Raw genomic sequence first — 17,245 nt, 5'->3', positions numbered from 1 at the left:
GGCTGGTGGAGGAAGAACTGTAGATTCTGTTTTGACAGGGAACTCTGCCCACCAACTCCAATGTCTTCCCCTTCTTACTATTCTTTTTCTGCTTGTTAATATTCATACAGAATGGGACCAGCAGATGGTGCAATGGTTACATCACTGGACTCCCGCATAGCCAACCTCAGTTGAAGTCCTCAACCCAGAGGTTTGAAACTCATGCCAGGAGTGTGTGCATGCATGCCTAAAATCCTAAGAGGAGAATGGAGAAGGGATTGTGGTGTGGTCATCCCCCTTGGAGGGTGATTCCTCTCCTTCTGTCTCTCTAGTGAACACATATGCTCTATAACAAAAATCTTTCTAAAAAAAAATTCATATTTATTTATTTATAAGAATCTTTCTTTCGTTTTTCTTCCTTCCTTCCTTCCTTCCTCCCTTATTTTAATTTGACCAGAGAGGCAAGAATGAGAGAGAGAGAGAGAGAGAAAGTGAGAAAGCAAGCTGCCAGATCTGGGACTCAAATGGCAGTCGGCCATGTGGGAGTCCAGCACCCTTAGCCACCATGCCACCTGCCAGTCCCTATATTTAAAAATAACTTGCACTTATCACTGAACCACACAAGAGGAAATTTCAGCTGAACTGTTTTATATTCATTTGATCACAGAGTACCAGAGTGAGATATATGTGTATATAAAGGGTCTCCATGAAGTTCATGGAAAATGTAAGTTATGAAAAAATTCTTCATGGACTTCAAATATTGCTTGTACCAAAATAAACTCATACTTTAATTCCATTTTTCTATGAACTTTTTGCAGCCTACTCCGATTTGTCTTTCATTATAGCTACTCAATTTTAAAAGCTTCATATATATATATATATATAGAGAGAGAGAGAGAGAGAGAGAGAGAGAGAGAGAGAATCAAAGTTCATGGTACTGAAATTCTAGCAGATGGAATCAATGTGTGAAGACTATGTCACAGTGGTCATCAGTGCTCAAAAGAGCATTTGCATAGCCAAAGGTGGCATAGTGACCAAGGTGCTAGGCTCCCACACAACTGACTGCGATTCAAGTTTTGAACCTGGAGGCTTACTTTCTCTCTCTCTCTCTCACTCTCTCTCTCTCTCTCTCGCATATGTGCCCTAGTTTAAATTTAAAAAATAATAGCAATAATAAAAAAAAAAATAAGAAAAGAGCATTTGTTTTTTTTTTTTGTTTGTTTTTTGAGAGGTTTTCTCTATAGGGCGCATGCGCTCGCCAGACAGACAGAGAGAGACATAGAGACAGAAAGCAAGAAATCACCCCCCAGGGGGGATGGTCACGCCACAATCCCTTCTCCTCCATTCTCCTCTCAGGATCTTGGGCATGTATGCACACGCACCCAGCATGAGTTCTAAGCCACCAGGTCCAGGATACGAACCGCGGTCGACTACGTGGGAATCCAGCGACATAGCCATTACGCTAACTGCTGGTTCCCGTGTTTTTGGGGGGGTTTTCTGGAGAGGTTTTTGCTCTAGGGCACATGCACTCACCAGAAAGACAGAGAGATAGAGAGATAGAAAGCGAGAAATCACCCCCCAGGGGAGATGGCCATGCTGCAATCCCTTCTCCTTCTTTCTCCTCTCGGGATCTTGGGCACACATGCACACATGCCCGGTGTGAGTTTAAGCCACCAGGTCCAGCACTAGGACCGCGGTCGGCTACATGGGAGTTCGGCTACATAGACATTACACTAACTGCTGGTCCCAAAGAAGAGCATCTGTAAAGCCCTCTGACTCATCTCAAAGACCTAAGCCAGATTTTTCAACCAAAAGCCAGTAGCATCTGTCTTACTGTGGCTCACAAGTTCCTTTTTTCTCCCCTTCCTATTAAAAGTCTTTCTCAGGTCATTGGTTCTTGTTGTTCAATGAATTTGCAACAGATGCTTTAATTTACTAATTCTTAAAGAATTCACTAAATTAAAAGAAGTAATTTGGTCATTGAATTTCTAAGTAGTTAAATGTGATAATTTGTTAATCTAGATGTGGAGAGAGACATTATTTCAATGTAACCAATTCTATAATTATGTATATTTCTACTTTGCCCTCAGGAACTCTGTAGTACATTTACTGGCTCTTGTTTCAGTATGAAACAGTCATCCAATGAATGATGTCATCATTGGCACACTGTTCTTCCAACACTCCTGAGGGTCAGTTGAAGAGACAGGAATTGATTCTGTGCCATTGCTGTTTCTCTCCCTACTGAATGGAGTACCTCTAGTGGCTATTTGGCGACAGCTCTGACTTCCAAGTGACAGTTGTCACACTCTCTCATCTCTGACCTTCCATGTGGAATGGGATCTACCAGTACTTTAACGCCTTTCGTTCAGTCATGTAGTTTCCAGATTTGTTGATGTGTTATTTCCTTTTTTATCTATGTGTGTGTGTGTGTGTGTGTGTGTGTGTGTACGTGTGTGTGTGTGAGAGAGAGAGAGAGAAAGAGAGAGAGAGAAAGTGAGAGAAAGAGAGAAGTACTTTTTTTGACAGAATCTTGCCACACTGGGCTACCTCTGCTTCAGCCTCCCAGGCAGTCAGGACTATAGGTTTGTGGCATCACAGCTAGGCCTGTTATTTCCTTTTATTTTTATTTTTTTTTTTTTTGAGAAATGTTTTTATTTTACTTACACCAAATGAAAGGCAATGGTTCTATTCCAGATGATCATACTGCTACACTGAATGCTCTGTTGAGGTCATCAGGGAGGCATTGACAGCCACCACCACTGCAATAACAGCTAACATTTATTGAACATGCATTCTGTGCCGACCTGGGTTTTAACCTTCACATGTCTAAGGTTCTTGTAACTCTCACCGTAAACTCAATTGTGCCGAAGATTAAAATACATACCTTCAATGCCGGAAGGCATATGCACTCACCAGAAAGAATGAGAGAGAGAGAGCACATACCCAGTGGAGCATAGTCCGACTACAATCCCTTCTCCTCCATTTCTCCATCCTGTCAGGATTTGGGGCATGCAGGAATAAGCACACAGCATGCTTTTCGATCCACAGGGGACAGAATTCAAACCATGATCAGCCATATGGGATCTGATTCCCTTAACCATGGAGCTACAGGGCCAGGCCTAAAGAAATTATTTTGATCATCCCTATTTTATATATGATAAGCCTGAGTCCAAAGAGGGTGAGTAACTAGCCCAAGGCCTTGCGACTAAGACAGGACAAACATGAAATTTAACATATGCTTTCAAACAGCTCTACCCCCTACATCTAAACAGAAGCTTTAGAGGCCTTCAAAACATAAAACTGAGACATTTTGAACATTTTGAACAAGGCTTCTGCCTGCAAACATTCACCCTTTTTGCTGCTGTGACCCTCAACCACAGGCTGTTTTGGCTGTCTTCCACATCGGTCATAGAGCGATCCAAATCTGGGCACGAAACCTAACTCTTACGCTGTGCATAAAAGCAAAATGTGTAGCACCATAATACTGCCCTTTCTGGTTTAAAAATGACCAATTTAGCTATAAAAAGGTCATTAATAATTCACATGTGACAAAATAAAACAGGAAACAACCTTCTCAGGATGCCATGGCTGTCTCAACCCGTTGAGACATCTAGAGACAGGAAAGTACTAAGAGACGCTCATTATGGTAGAAGGACATCGTTGGCTTCAGAGTACCCTTGTCCCTCACTCCAGGTATGGAAACTACTCAGCCACAGTTCTGCCCTAAAGGGCTGATCCACACCCACAGGAAATTGATATGCTTTCCCTTTGCAGCTAATACCCCCTAATTGAGTTGGGGCACCTTGTCTAGTTCCTGACACAATGGCGGACATCATTCACTAAATCACAGCACTCTTTCTCACTAAACCTAAATGTAACCTCAGAATCCTTCTCAACACAGTGACTCAGGAACACACTTCCTAGAACATCTGAATCCATTCGCCACGTTATTGTCCTATGTGTCGTGTGTACAAAATGCCACAGTTAGAACAGGGAGCTCTGGTCCCAGATAATGTAGGCCACATCCCCAAGACAACCTCACAATGGAAAGAAAGCAAGCCACTACATTTTTTGCTTTTCTCACCAAAGTTGAGGGGACTTCCAAAAGTTGGTGGAAGATGGCATTCAAGTATGAATTTATGTTGGTGCAAGAATTTTGAAATCTGTACGCAGTTTTCTCATAATATGCATTTCCCATGAACTTTTGGAAGACCCCTTAGATTCCAAATCACCTGTCTACAGACAGCAAAGGAGAATCTGCAACAAGCTTCTTACAAATTATCCACCAGCTACCTCAGAATGCCATTTTAAAAATACAGATTCCTGAGCCACACCCCAAACCCAAATTAGAATTTCTAGAAAGGTAATTTAGAAAGCTTTAAAAACAAGCAAACAGAAATCCCTAGTTGACTCTGATGTCTTCCTTAATTTGTGAACAAACACTTTTATAAAAAGAATCTTACACTGAATTCAAATGAAGTAACCTCTAAGCCCAGGTTCAGCCACAGACAACTGTGAGATTTTGGACGAATCCCTAGCTTTTCATGGATTTTAGGTCCCTCATCTATAGAGAAGGAGGTTGGATGAGTTCCACTTGGAAGATTCATCCCATGAATGGAGTGAGTTCTTGGTCAAAAAACAGACCCTCTTCCAGATGCCTTCCCTTTATGGGGGTATTAATATGACCAGAAATGTCTGTACAAAATGTATTTGTGGATTCTTTTCTCATTTCATCTCCATGGTAGCTGATGTTGATGTGCTAAAACTTCAGGACTTTTTTTTTCCTGCTCTCTAATTGCAATTTTAATGCCTCCTATTTCTGCAGTTCTGACCTGCAATTAAGATCACTTTGTTTGCCCTGACTTTTTCTATGCAGCTTGTTCTCACTCTGATTTAGTTGCCTGTCAGGTGGGCATGTGTGTATATTGAGAACATGAATAGCCTGATTACCGAATAGCTCCCTTTGCTTATTTCTTGGACACCTACCTCTTATTCTCTCCATTTCAGTTGATTTTGTGGCAGGTTGTTAAAGTCCAACTTGGGCATATATCTTTGCTCCTCACCATGAGGTCGTTGGCCAGCAGCATCACTAGGGAGTTCGATAGCAGTGCAGCAAGGTCTTGACCCCACTCAGGCTATGTGTCCAAATCTCCATTTTGTTTTTCTTTTTTGTTAGAGGGTACATGTGCTCAACAGATAAAAAGAGGAAGAGGAGAAATCACCCCTACACACCCACATAGGGCATAGTTAGGACACAATCCACTGTCCTCTATGTCTCCTCTTTCCAGAATTTTGGGCATTTACACACATGCTGCTGGCCTAGGACTTGAATTGTGTTGTCAGCTAAGTGGGATCTGGCTCCTTTAACCAGCAGGCCTTGGAGCTGGTCCAGAATCTTCGTTTTGATAAGATATTGGGTGATTTGAATGACATGTAGGCAGGAGGCTCTCAACACTGTGGTTCATTAATTACCTGCATCAGAATTACATGCAGGCTTATTTAAAATGCGTAGTTCAGGGCTTCACTCCCAACTCTGTGAACCAAGAGACTAGAGAGCATTAAAAGCTCAGGTGATTCTGTACTAGAATTAAATTTAAAAAATCATGGCTCCAGCAAAATCCACTTTAAGGCGTTATTCGGCCACCCCCGACTATAAAGACATCTGCTTTGGGACACCTTGAACTCTCCCCAAAATCCATCTGTTGGTAAGATTATGGTTCTCCAGGAAACCCTGACTGCAGGGCATCAGGGTAAAACCCTTCCCTTGCACTTTAGGTCTCTCTGCTCCAAGAGATCAGAGAGTCTTAAACTCTAACACCCAAGAAAAACATCACCTTCTTCAGCACCTGTTAACTTAGTCTATTGCAGTAGTTTCCAAACTTGAACAAGCATCATAATCAGCATGAAGGCTTGTGAAGATGCAGATTCCTGGGCCCCACTTCTCCAGAGACTCTGATTCAGAACCTGCCTTGTTCACAGCTCCAGGTGACACTGATACTGCAGGTCCATGGCACATGCCTAGAGCTGCCCAACTCTGTGATGTGAACAGGGTCATTCTGTGAACGTGGACTGGAGGGTGTGGGCAATTTCTATAGTGCAATCTAGAATGTGTGCACCCTTCACAGGTGGGCCCACTGATAAAGCAGGTTGACTTGGTCAAACCCCTATGTGAGTTATCACTGGAGCAAGATATTTGAACTCAAGGATCCCCTGGGATGCCCCTTCCAAATCAGCTGCTTATCTCATTGCTCTCAAAGGTCTCACCAACACAATTTCTAATGAGCTGTCCTGAGATGACCACCTCTGCTGCTTTTCAGGCTTGGGCTTCTGATTAACCATTATCCCCTCTCCCTGATGGTACTGAGAAATGCCACAATCTGTCTTAAAGCCTGCATCAACCAAGTAGTCAAATCTCACACTGGCCAAGCAAAGGCAGGTTGCGATGCTGTAAGGCTATTCCTCGGGCTTTGTGTGTCTTTCAAATCTCTCCTTTGCCCCTCCCCACAGTTCCAAGAAAGCAGTAACTGCAAAGGTTCATTATTTGCACCCCAAATAACTGACCTGACCTTCAAAACATGTTTGCTTTTGAAAGAAAAAAAAGAGGCATAAAGAGTGATTTTCCCACTGAACCATTGCAATTTGATTGAACCCCGAGTGTACCCCCCTCCCAAAAATACATAGCCCATGAGCCAGGCTTCATATTCGTGTAAGAGGGAGTGAATGTAAGAATCATATTTTATAATCAATTTGCATTGAAGTAGAAAAGGCTTTATATCATGGTTACTTATTCTTAGTATAGCCTCAGTTCTGCTAAAATGCATTATCATTGCAACATGTAGAGATAACTATTGGAAGTCAAATCCGACTGCCTGTAGATCAAAATCAGTTCATAAAACCCAATGGAATTGGATACCTTTATAATGATATTTAACATTCCGAAAGATGAGAAAAAATTTTATTGCTTTTCCAAAGGTCAAGGGAAGCAGGAGTATTGAAAGACTACGGATGTTCCCTTCTATCAACTGTGTTTACAAGTTATGGGGCATACAATTTGCCTTGTCTAGCTGGCAGACCCTGCCTTGAAACAGTGGGATCATCTTACATTTGCCCTGCTCTTTTAATGTTCCAAAGGCATTTGCATCCATTACTTCATTTCATCTTCTCAGCATCCTCTGTCCCTTTCCAAGAACAGTTATTATCCTTCTCATTTATAGATCCAGAGCAGTTCAGAGCCTGGAGCTCAGCTCAGCAAACCCTGCAGAGCCAGTCACTTTCTATCACACCAGGTCCCTCCTGGCATCACTTTCAGGCTGATACCACTTTGCCCCCTGTTATGTAGTGGGATTTCCAGGCCCCTTTCCCCAAGGTGCTGGCTACTTTTATCTTTCCTCCAGAACCCGTCTCTGAAAATGTGCACATTATCTGCCCTTCCGCCCTTTTCTATATATTTTTTTTAAAGTTTATTTTCCTTCCCTTGAAAGAGACATACAAACAAACATCCAACAGAATCTTCATGCTAAGATCTACCCTCAGCCTTAGCCAACCAAGATCATGGGCATGTGTATACCTAGTATGTACAGAGGGGCTTGGGACACGAACCCTGGACTCTCCCATGTGGGTTCAGTATCACAGTGCATTGTGTTACTGCTGCAACAGCACCTGGATCCTCTTCTGCATCTTCAGGTTCATTGTCTCTGTCTCTCTCCTTCTTTTCCCTTCTCTCTCTATTCTCCTTCCTCCTTTCCTTCCTCTCTCTTCTCTCTTCCACTACCTTACGAATACTTTCTTCACAACTCTATTTCACCCAAAGGTGCATGTGGAGTCATGTGCCCTCCCACCAAGTGTCTGGCAATTGACTGAGAATCAAGGAATTTAACAAAAAGGGCTGAGTCTCTAGCTCTTGAGGGTTTCAAGAATCCAGAGCAGGTAGCTGACTACCGTTTGGTCCATCTGAGTCTATGCAGGTCAGCCTTAGAAAATGACCTCACATGACCAGAGCCTTCATTTTTTTTTTTTTTGGAGAGGCTTTTGTTATAGGGTGTGTGCGCTCACCAGAAAGACAGAGACAGAGAGAACAGAAAGCGAGAAATCACCCCCCAGGGGGTTATGGCCATGCCACAATCCCTTCTCCTCCATTCTCCCCTCAGGATCTTGGGCACGCATGCACAAGCGCCCGGCGTGAGTTTAAGCCACCGGCTCCGGAACTCAAACCGCAGTCGACTACGTGGGAGTCCAGTGCCATAGCCATTATGCTAACTGCTGGTCCCACCAGAGCCTTCATTGTCCATCTGTGTGTATTATTCAAATATACCTAAGAGAGGATAGATATTTAGGATGATAATAACTGAATGTTAGTTCTAAAGATGTACCTTTTTTCTAAAATTAGTAACACAAAGCAGTCCTGTTCCAGCTCTTTCAATAAGCCTCCCTGCGTTCCTTATTTCGTTCTTGTTCTCCCTTAGCCCAAAGCAGCAAGCCAAGATGGCGGAGTACTGCCGGCTGATCTTTGGGGATGCCCTCCTCATGGAACCGCTGGAAAAATACCCGGTGAGCACTCTAGATGTTAGCCCCTGAGGTAGTGCATGCATTATTTAATAAATGGGGTCTAGGAGAGACTTAGCCACTTCCTTCCATGTTTATATTTCTTGCTAAGATTAACATAGCTGAAAATGAATTCTTTGACCAAGAGGATATGGGGAGTGGGCCCTGCTGAGGGTGGACCACCTGTGTCTGCTCTCTTCTCCCTCCACAGCCATCTCTGTCCCTAACTGCCTGAGGTGACCCAGTCAGGAATGCAGACTTCCCAGCAATTACAGTCGGCCCCTCAACACATCCAAGAGGAGAGGGCCCTGATCACCTCCCAAGAACCTCATCACAACTCTCTGAGAGAGAAGAGCAGGCATAATGGGAAATTGCAGGTGGTGCAGGGACCTCTTAGCCTGTCCTGCCCAGGGTTGCCCATTCCTGGCATGCGCTTTTTGTTGTGCTACAACTCAGGCCTCTTATTGCCATGGCAACCACCCTGCTTGGGGATGAAAACCAGCAGAAATAGCCTAAAGTTGTCTCTTCCCTCTCTGAGTCCCTTTTGCTCAGTCTCTATACATCCTTAAATGAGTTCAGACCAGTCCCCGGGTTCATTGCAAGCAAAGAATAGAGGACTAACTTATAGGCATTCAATTGACTTTCTAAAAATACTACATCTTGTGGCTTGCACACATGCTGTCTGATACAATATCTAATAACCCTCTCATGGGAAATTGATTTTCCCATTAAATGTGCAAGCTTGAAACACTAGAAATAAGGCTTGCAAATATGATGGTTTGGATCTCAGGCTGGAAAGAAATTTGAAGCCACCTTGTTCACTTCTGCTGAGGCTAAGGAAAGGGACAGCAGGACTGTCTGGTTCCAGGATCGGGATTTTGCTGTTCTGAAGCTGCACTTGAAAAGACTCACTTGGAATCTCCTGGTCATCGTTACCAACTCATCTTGGCAGATGCTCAAATTCCCACCTTTGAAAATTCGGGTCAGGACTTTCTATCTGTTCTAAATTAAGATGGAAAGATTCATAAGGGTCCCTCAGAAAGCTCATGGAAGTTCAGGTTTAATACATCAACTCTAAGAGCACATTTCTGTGGTCTTATTCATGTGGATTTTGTTGTGGAAAGCATACTAACACAGTAATTAAAATACACCTTTGATATGAAAATAATAAGCCCTAACTGCCCCCATATAGGACACACTTAGAACAGGTCAATGAACTGTGTAGGAGGTGGTGAGGAATAATCTAGATACTCTTGGTCTCCAAAGCTGTTCTGGGAGTTTGGGGAGGGAATCTGCAAGAAGGGGGCACCAGTTTTTAAAGAATGTGCTTGTCTTTTCTGTTAGCTGGAATCTGGAGTCCCTCTTCCAAGCCCTATGGACTTAATGTATAAAATTTTGGTGAAAAATAAGAAGAAATCACACAAGTCATCAGAGGGAAGTGGTAAAAAGAAGCTCTCAGAACAGGCCTCCAACACGTACAGCGACTCCTCCAGCGTGTTTGAGCCCTCATCTCCGGGAGCTGGTGAGTACCTTGGTGTTCTGTGTTCTGTGTGTGTTCATGAACTGCTGCTGTGGGCCAGCCAGTATCATGGTGGTAAAGGCAGCTGAATCCCACATTGCTGACTGCATGGTTCGAGCCCTGGGCCTGGCAGCTTGAGAGATATACCAGGCGTAGGTGCATGCATGCCTAAAATCCTGAGAGGAGAACAGAGGAGAAGGGATGGCAGCATGGCCATCTCCACTTCGAGTGTGTTTTCTTTCTTTCTCTCTTTCTGTCTCTATCCCTCCCTTTCTCTCTGTCTCTCTCTGGTGAGCTTTATAGCAAATTAAAATGTGTGTGTGTGTGTGTGTGTGTGTGTGTGTGTCTCTGCTCTTGGAGCTGGTTGGTGGCACAGTGGTAAAATGAGATGCTCTGTGAGTCTAACCCACATAAGGAGGTTCTGGATTCAGATCTGGATACCTCCCTGAGCACCCAGGACACATGGATGCCCACCCATCTGGAGGTGGCTGACACTGGGGGTGATTGCAGCTTTGAGACCATGTTAGGGGTGCTATCTCCTTATTTCTCTTTCTCTCTCTCTCTCTCTCTCACTCATGGAAGAAATAAACTTTAAAAGGAAAAGAAATAAGAATTGCTGCTCTGAAATTAGCTTAGAAGGATTTTTAATATTTCTCTTTCAGCACAGTTTTAAGGTATATTATATTCTCTTGCCTGCTACAAATTCAGTGACTTAAAACTGTCTAAATGCATTGGCCTCCAGGTCTGAAGGCCCATAGGACTCCTTGGGCTAAACCTCAGGGGTCAGTAGAGCTGCTGGAGGCTCTGAGGAAGAATCCTTGTGCTTGCCTTTTCCAGTTTCTAGAGGCCACTTGCATTCATGGCTCCTGGCCTCTGGCTCCAACCTCAAAGCCACCAATGTTGCATTTCATTAACTTTTCTGTGGTCCCAGCTTCCTCTCCTCACAGCCAGGAAACAGTCTCTGCTTCTTTGGACTCATGCAATTACTTTGGACCTTTGCAGATACCCCCCCCCCCATCATCTCCCCCTTCTCAAGGGCTGTAACTAATTTCATCTGTAATGACCCTTTTGTCATGCAAGGTGACACCTTCAATAGGACATGCACATCTTTGAGAGGCCACTATTCTGCCAAAAAAAGCCCAGTATCCTTTGAGTGAATACATGATTTTAAGCTTCTTTTTTTTCTTTTCTTTTTTTGGAGAGATTTTTGCTGTAGGGCATGTGTGCTTGCCAGAAAGACAAAAAGCGACAGAGAGATAGAAAGCGAGAAAGCACCTCCCCGGGAGGATGGCCATGCCACAATCCCTTCTCCTCCATTCTCCTCTCGGGATCTTGGGCACGCATGCACACACGCCTGGCGTGAGTTTAAGCCACCGGGTCCAGGACTCGAACCATGGTCAACTACATGGGAGTCCAGCGACATAGCCATTAAGCCAACTGCTGGTCCCATGATTTTAAGCTTCTTCTATGGAAACAATAACTATAGGATTGGGCATAAGACATTCACTGAATGCATTCTCAGGGATGATAGACTGAAGAATTCTTTCCACATGTTCATATTTTGCAAAGCCTTTTTAAAATGAGAAATAGCAAACTTACTTGAATCACCTGTCAGTGCTACCAGGTGATTCTTAATACCTTTAATTTTCTTTAAATTTAGGTTGAAGTAGATTATTCGTTTGACGAAAAAAAAAAAGATTCAAATAATTTATCATTTGGTTTGCTGATGTTCGCAGTATTGGGAACTCAAGTAACCTTATTCAAGGCTAATTGTCACTCGTCTCCTTTGAATGATGTGTCAGTTAGGTTCATCTAATTTATTGTATTTTCCAAGTGCAGTCAAAATCCTGGCAATCTGAAAACTTTAATCAGGACTTTTTCTGATTAAAGGTGACTTAAGTGGAGGAAACTTAAAAACCTGACTCTAGGAAGTTCTTCAATTAAAAGTTTAACTAACAGAAATAGGCCTGTAGCCTATTGATTAAGACCAGATCTTTCATGGCTGACCACAGTTCAAATTCTGACCTTTGTGGTTTGAAAAAAAACCTGCTAGGTGTGTGTGTGCATGCATGCCCAGAATTCCAACAGGATGGAGAGATGGAGGAGAAGGGAGGGAGGCTTCTGTCTCTCTCTCTGTATCTTTCAGGTGAGCAGATAGGCCCTCTACAATAAAAAGAAAGAAAGGAAAGAAAAGAAAAGAAAGAAAGCTTTATTGAGTTGTTAGAAAAGTCATGACAAATTTTTTTTCTTTTTCTATGCAAAAATACATCATGATTTTTTCAATAACTCAATAACAGAAACAAATACTTTGGAAAACTGCTTAGCATTATTTAGAAAAGCTGAACATGTGTCCCTTCTGTGCCCCCAGGAATTCCATTTTGGGGTATATACTCAAGTGAAATGCATGTGAGAGACTTCAAAAAGTTTGGGGCAAAATGGAATTAAAATCTGAATGTATTTTGCCGAAAAAGATTTTTTTTAAATCTATGAATGAAAAATATGCATTTTCTGTGAACTTTTTGAAGACCCTTCACATGTATATTTACTAAAGAGACTTACAATAATTGCTGAAAGCAGCACTATTCAGAAGAATGGAAACCAACAAAAATCCATCAACAAATCAATACATTGTGATATATTCACATAACAGGTTAGCATGCGGCAGAAAGCAGGATCTGCAAACACAGATAGAAATATGGATGAAACTTATAAAGAATGTTGAGCAAAAGAAGTCAGATATAGCAAAAAAGCACATACTGTATGATTCCATCTGTATAAAGCACAAGAACAGGTGAAACTAAAATGAATCTCTGCCAGTGGAAGTCAGGATAACAGTTACGCTTGGATAAAAGGCAACTGTGAAGAAACCCAAGGGGCTTCTAGAGACTGGTTCTGTTTTGTTGCTTTTTTTTTTAACTTTTTTTATTGTTTTCTATGAGAAAGAGAGAGAAAAACAGAACCCCTAACATAGACTTGACCCTGCAATCCACCGCAACTTCAGTCAGACCCAGACCATGGCACCTGTATGCCCAGCATACCCAGGGAAGTCTCCAGATGCAGACCTGGAACCTCCCCAGTGGGACAGCCTCACAGAGCGTCAGATTTTTTGCCATGCCACTGTCTCACTCCACCATTTTGTTTATTAACCTGGGTCTGGGTTACTCAGACTGGCAGAAATTCATTGCACTATACCCTTATAATGTGTGTACTATTTACAAAGCGTATGTCTGTACATTAACTAATTTCAAAACTAAAATATAGGGACCATAGTGGTTAAGGCACTGGACTCCCAAGTGGTCAACCACAATTCAAGTCCTGGACTGAGCAGCGTGAAACTCATGCCGGGCATATGTGCATGCGTGCATGCCCAAAATTCCGAGAGTGGACTGGAGGAGAAGGGATTGCAGCATGGTCATCCTCCTTGGGGGATGATTTCCTGCTTTCTATCTTTCAGGCAAGTGCATGCATCCTATAACAAACATCTCTCAAAAAAAAAAAAAAGAGAGAGAGAGGGAGAGGAAGGAAGGGAAGAAAAAAGAGAAAGAAGGAAGGAAGGAAGGAAGGAAGGAAGGAAGGAAGACAGGCAGAAAGACAGACAAACTAAATATAAACTCTAGGGCAATCAGAAAAACAAAAAAAGTCGACCAAGACAGTGATTTATCTTTTCTTCTTTTGGTCTCAATCGCCTATTGCTTTCATTATCCAAAGAAAATTCGTATCAATAGACATTACATAATTCTTTGAAAGAGTTTGGTTTTGTGCCTTGTTAGTGTACGGTTCAAACATTATGACTCGATTCCGACTCGTTTTTCAAAAATAACTTTTGTTCTCAGTGAGAATGTTCCTTTTGAAGTTTTGCAGTAAATACCACGAACAGGCTTATCAGTAACAGGCCACCTATTTCCCAACACAGTTCTGTCCCATGAATGCTAGCAAACAGACCCTGTCTTCCTTTGCATGTGGGTGCTTATTTTTTTACCATCTGCCTTTCGAGCTACCAGTTCTCTCCTTACTTACTGGCTGCATAACACAAATGACGGTTTTTGCAGGCAGTGAACGTTGTTGCTTAATACCGAGAAAGAGCAGCGATCTGTGAGTAATTGGTAGGTTTCCTAAGCCAGGCTCGTTGTCAGTTGTGCAATCACGATTTACTTCAATGGAAATTTTTGGACATTTTAATATGTAGGGAAGGATAAAGAGCACTGATAATTTGCCATTTGGTTTGTAGCTGTTCCTGGTACTAGGAACTCAAGAAACTTAGAAAACATGAAACGGCCCTTATTTTGAAGTTAATTCATTTATCATGACTCCTGTTGGTCAGGTGCCTCCTCAGGATTCAGCCCTTTGCTAATACATTTGTCTGAAAGAACTAGGGTAAAGTAAATTTTTGTTTGTTTGTTTGTTTGGTTGGTTGGTTTTTTTAGGTTTTTGTTAAAAGGCACATGCTCTTGTCAGAGCGAGACAAAGAGAAAGAGTGAAAGTGAGAAAACATCCCTGCTCTCCGGGCTAGGCTACATTGCAACTCCTCCACCATTCTGCTCTTGGGATTTGGGGCACCCAAATGCACACACACCTGGCCTGATTTTTAAGCCTCTGGTTCCGAGTCTTAAACTACAGTTGGTCATGTATGAATCCTGCACTTTCATCTTCATGCCAACTATTGGCAGCTAAAGTAAGATTTTTAAAGGTTATTTGTTCATTTCTTCCCATAGAGAGAAAAGGAGGGTCTGCATACTGCAGTCTATCCTCAGCCTCAGCCAGCTGGGCAGAATAATGGGCACACCCTGCATGCACAGGGCACCCCTGGGGCATGAAACCAGTCCCCTCTGTGTGGGTCCAGCATCAAGGGCTTTACAATACCACTGCACCACCGTGACTGGTCTGTTTTAGTTTGGCAAGATTCCTCTAAAGGCTCACGAGAGAAAAAGCCAGTCTCTGCTCTTCTAGCAGAGAAAGACAAATTCTTTCTTTTCTACATAAATCAAAGGATGACCAGATTGAATGTTTGAAATGACTATTGTATTGTGTTCATGAAGTATTTTATAGACCCTGCCAAATAACTCTTTAAATTACTTGATTTAAAGAGTCTTTTCTCCGGGACCAGCAGCTGGCGTAATGGTTATGTCGCTGGACTCTCATATAGTCAACCATGGTTCAAGTCCCAGACCCGGTGGCTTAAACTCATGCCAGGCACATGTGTGTGCATGCCCAAGATGCCAAGAGGAGAATGGAGGAGAAGGGATTGCGGTTTGGCCATTCCCCCGGAGGGTGATTTCTCGCTTTCTGTCTCTTTGTCTCTCTGTCTGTCTTTCTGGCAAGCACACACGCCCTATAGCAAAAACCTCTCCAAAAGAAAAAAAAAAAAGAAGAATCTTCTCTCTGACTTAAAAATAAATAAATAAAATAGCTTAGGGCAAAAATTTTATAACAAAACATATTTGAATGCCAACACTTTAAAAGAATGTCTCTAACATAATAAGATATGTTTCCTATCTAAAATGTAATTAATTCACCTTATTAACTAACATAATGTCAGCATTATAAGGCAGATTTTTTGTGACTTGAATAAACAAGCCATAAATTATACCCCTTGTTGGCCCCAGAAATCTATCCTCTCTGAAGATATTCTATAAATACTTTGCTCACCACTATCATTCGGTAATTGATTAAACTTTGTCAGCCAAATGGAAACATTATACATTTCTTGAAGTCAGTCCTGTGGGTATTGTGTCATCTCTATAGATTGAGTAGGGCGGCTAACTTTCAGAAGGCTGGGGGTCAGGGGAACAACGCATGCCCATGCAAGTTGCCTTATCGTTGAGCCAACATTGCCACCTAATGGGAAGATCGCGTTATTGCATTGTGTGAATTCCATAGTAAAACAGTTTACAGTGGATCTATGCCTTCTTTGCTTCTTACTGGAAAATCTTTTTACATAACTGATGTTACTGGATTTTACTGATGCCCAGAACTGGGGAAGAATATATTGCTCATATCACTATGAATCGTTTTCATGATAAAGATGGTGTATGTGAGAGAGAAAGGGAGAGAGAAAGATAGGTTTGACAGGGTCTCATCACACCTCAGTCCGCTCTAAAGGATGACCAGATTGAATGTTTGAAATGACTATTGTATTGTGTTCATGAAGTATTTTATAGACCCTGCCAAATAACTCTTTAAATTACTTGATTTAAAGAGTCTTTTCTCCGGGACCAGCAGCTGGCGTAATGGTTATGTCACTGGACTCTCATATAGTCAACCATGGTTCAAGTCCCAGACCCGGTGGCTTAAACTCATGCCAGGCACATGTGTGTGCATGCCCAAGATGCCAAGAGGAGAATGGAGGAGAAGGGATTGCGGTTTGGCCATTCCCCCGGAGGGTGATTTCTCGCTTTCTGTCTCTTTGTCTCTCTGTCTGTCTTTCTGGCAAGCACACACGCCCTATAGCAAAAACCTCTCCAAAAGAAAAAAAAAAAGAAGAATCTTCTCTCTGACTTAAAAATAAATAAATAAAATAGCTTAGGGCAAAAATTTTATAACAAAACATATTTGAATGCCAACACTTTAAAAGAATGTCTCTAACATAATAAGATATGTTTCCTATCTAAAATGTAATTAATTCACCTTATTAACTAACATAATGTCAGCATTATAAGGCAGATTTTTTGTGACTTGAATAAACAAGCCATAAATTATACCCCTTGTTGGCCCCAGAAATCTATCCTCTCTGAAGATATTCTATAAATACTTTGCTCACCACTATCATTCGGTAATTGATTAAACTTTGTCAGCCAAATGGAAACATTATACATTTCTTGAAGTCAGTCCTGTGGGTATTGTGTCATCTCTATAGATTGAGTAGGGCGGCTAACTTTCAGAAGGCTGGGGGTCAGGGGAACAACGCATGCCCATGCAAGTTGCCTTATCGTTGAGCCAACATTGCCACCTAATGGGAAGATCGCGTTATTGCATTGTGTGAATTCCATAGTAAAACAGTTTACAGTGGATCTATGCCTTCTTTGCTTCTTACTGGAAAATCTTTTTACATAACTGATGTTACTGGATTTTACTGATGCCCAGAACTGGGGAAGAATATATTGCTCATATCACTATGAATCGTTTTCATGATAAAGATGGTTTATGTGAGAGAGAAAGGGAGAGAGAAATATAGGTTTGACAGGGTCTCATCACACCTCAGTCCGCTCT

General features: G+C 42.2%; 1 protein-coding gene across 1 annotated transcript in view; it reads left to right on the top strand.

Annotated features, from left to right (window-relative positions):
• PLCB1 (phospholipase C beta 1) overlaps nucleotides 1-17,245 on the top strand; it is a 336,512-nt gene that overhangs the window by 114,277 nt on the left and 204,990 nt on the right. Inside the window, exons 11-12 of the mRNA XM_006150922.3 lie at nucleotides 8,442-8,526; nucleotides 9,865-10,042. Coding sequence (XP_006150984.1) covers nucleotides 8,442-8,526; nucleotides 9,865-10,042 — 263 coding nt within the window. The remainder of the gene's footprint in view (nucleotides 1-8,441; nucleotides 8,527-9,864; nucleotides 10,043-17,245) is intronic.

The sequence above is a fragment of the Tupaia chinensis genome, unplaced genomic scaffold, assembly GCF_000334495.1.
Source record: "Tupaia chinensis unplaced genomic scaffold, TupChi_1.0 Scaffold000305_1, whole genome shotgun sequence".
In the NCBI taxonomy this organism is placed as follows: domain Eukaryota; kingdom Metazoa; phylum Chordata; class Mammalia; order Scandentia; family Tupaiidae; genus Tupaia; species Tupaia belangeri.
The sequence above is the reverse complement of the archived record's forward strand: the minus strand, read 5'-3'. Positions and strand labels throughout refer to the sequence as shown.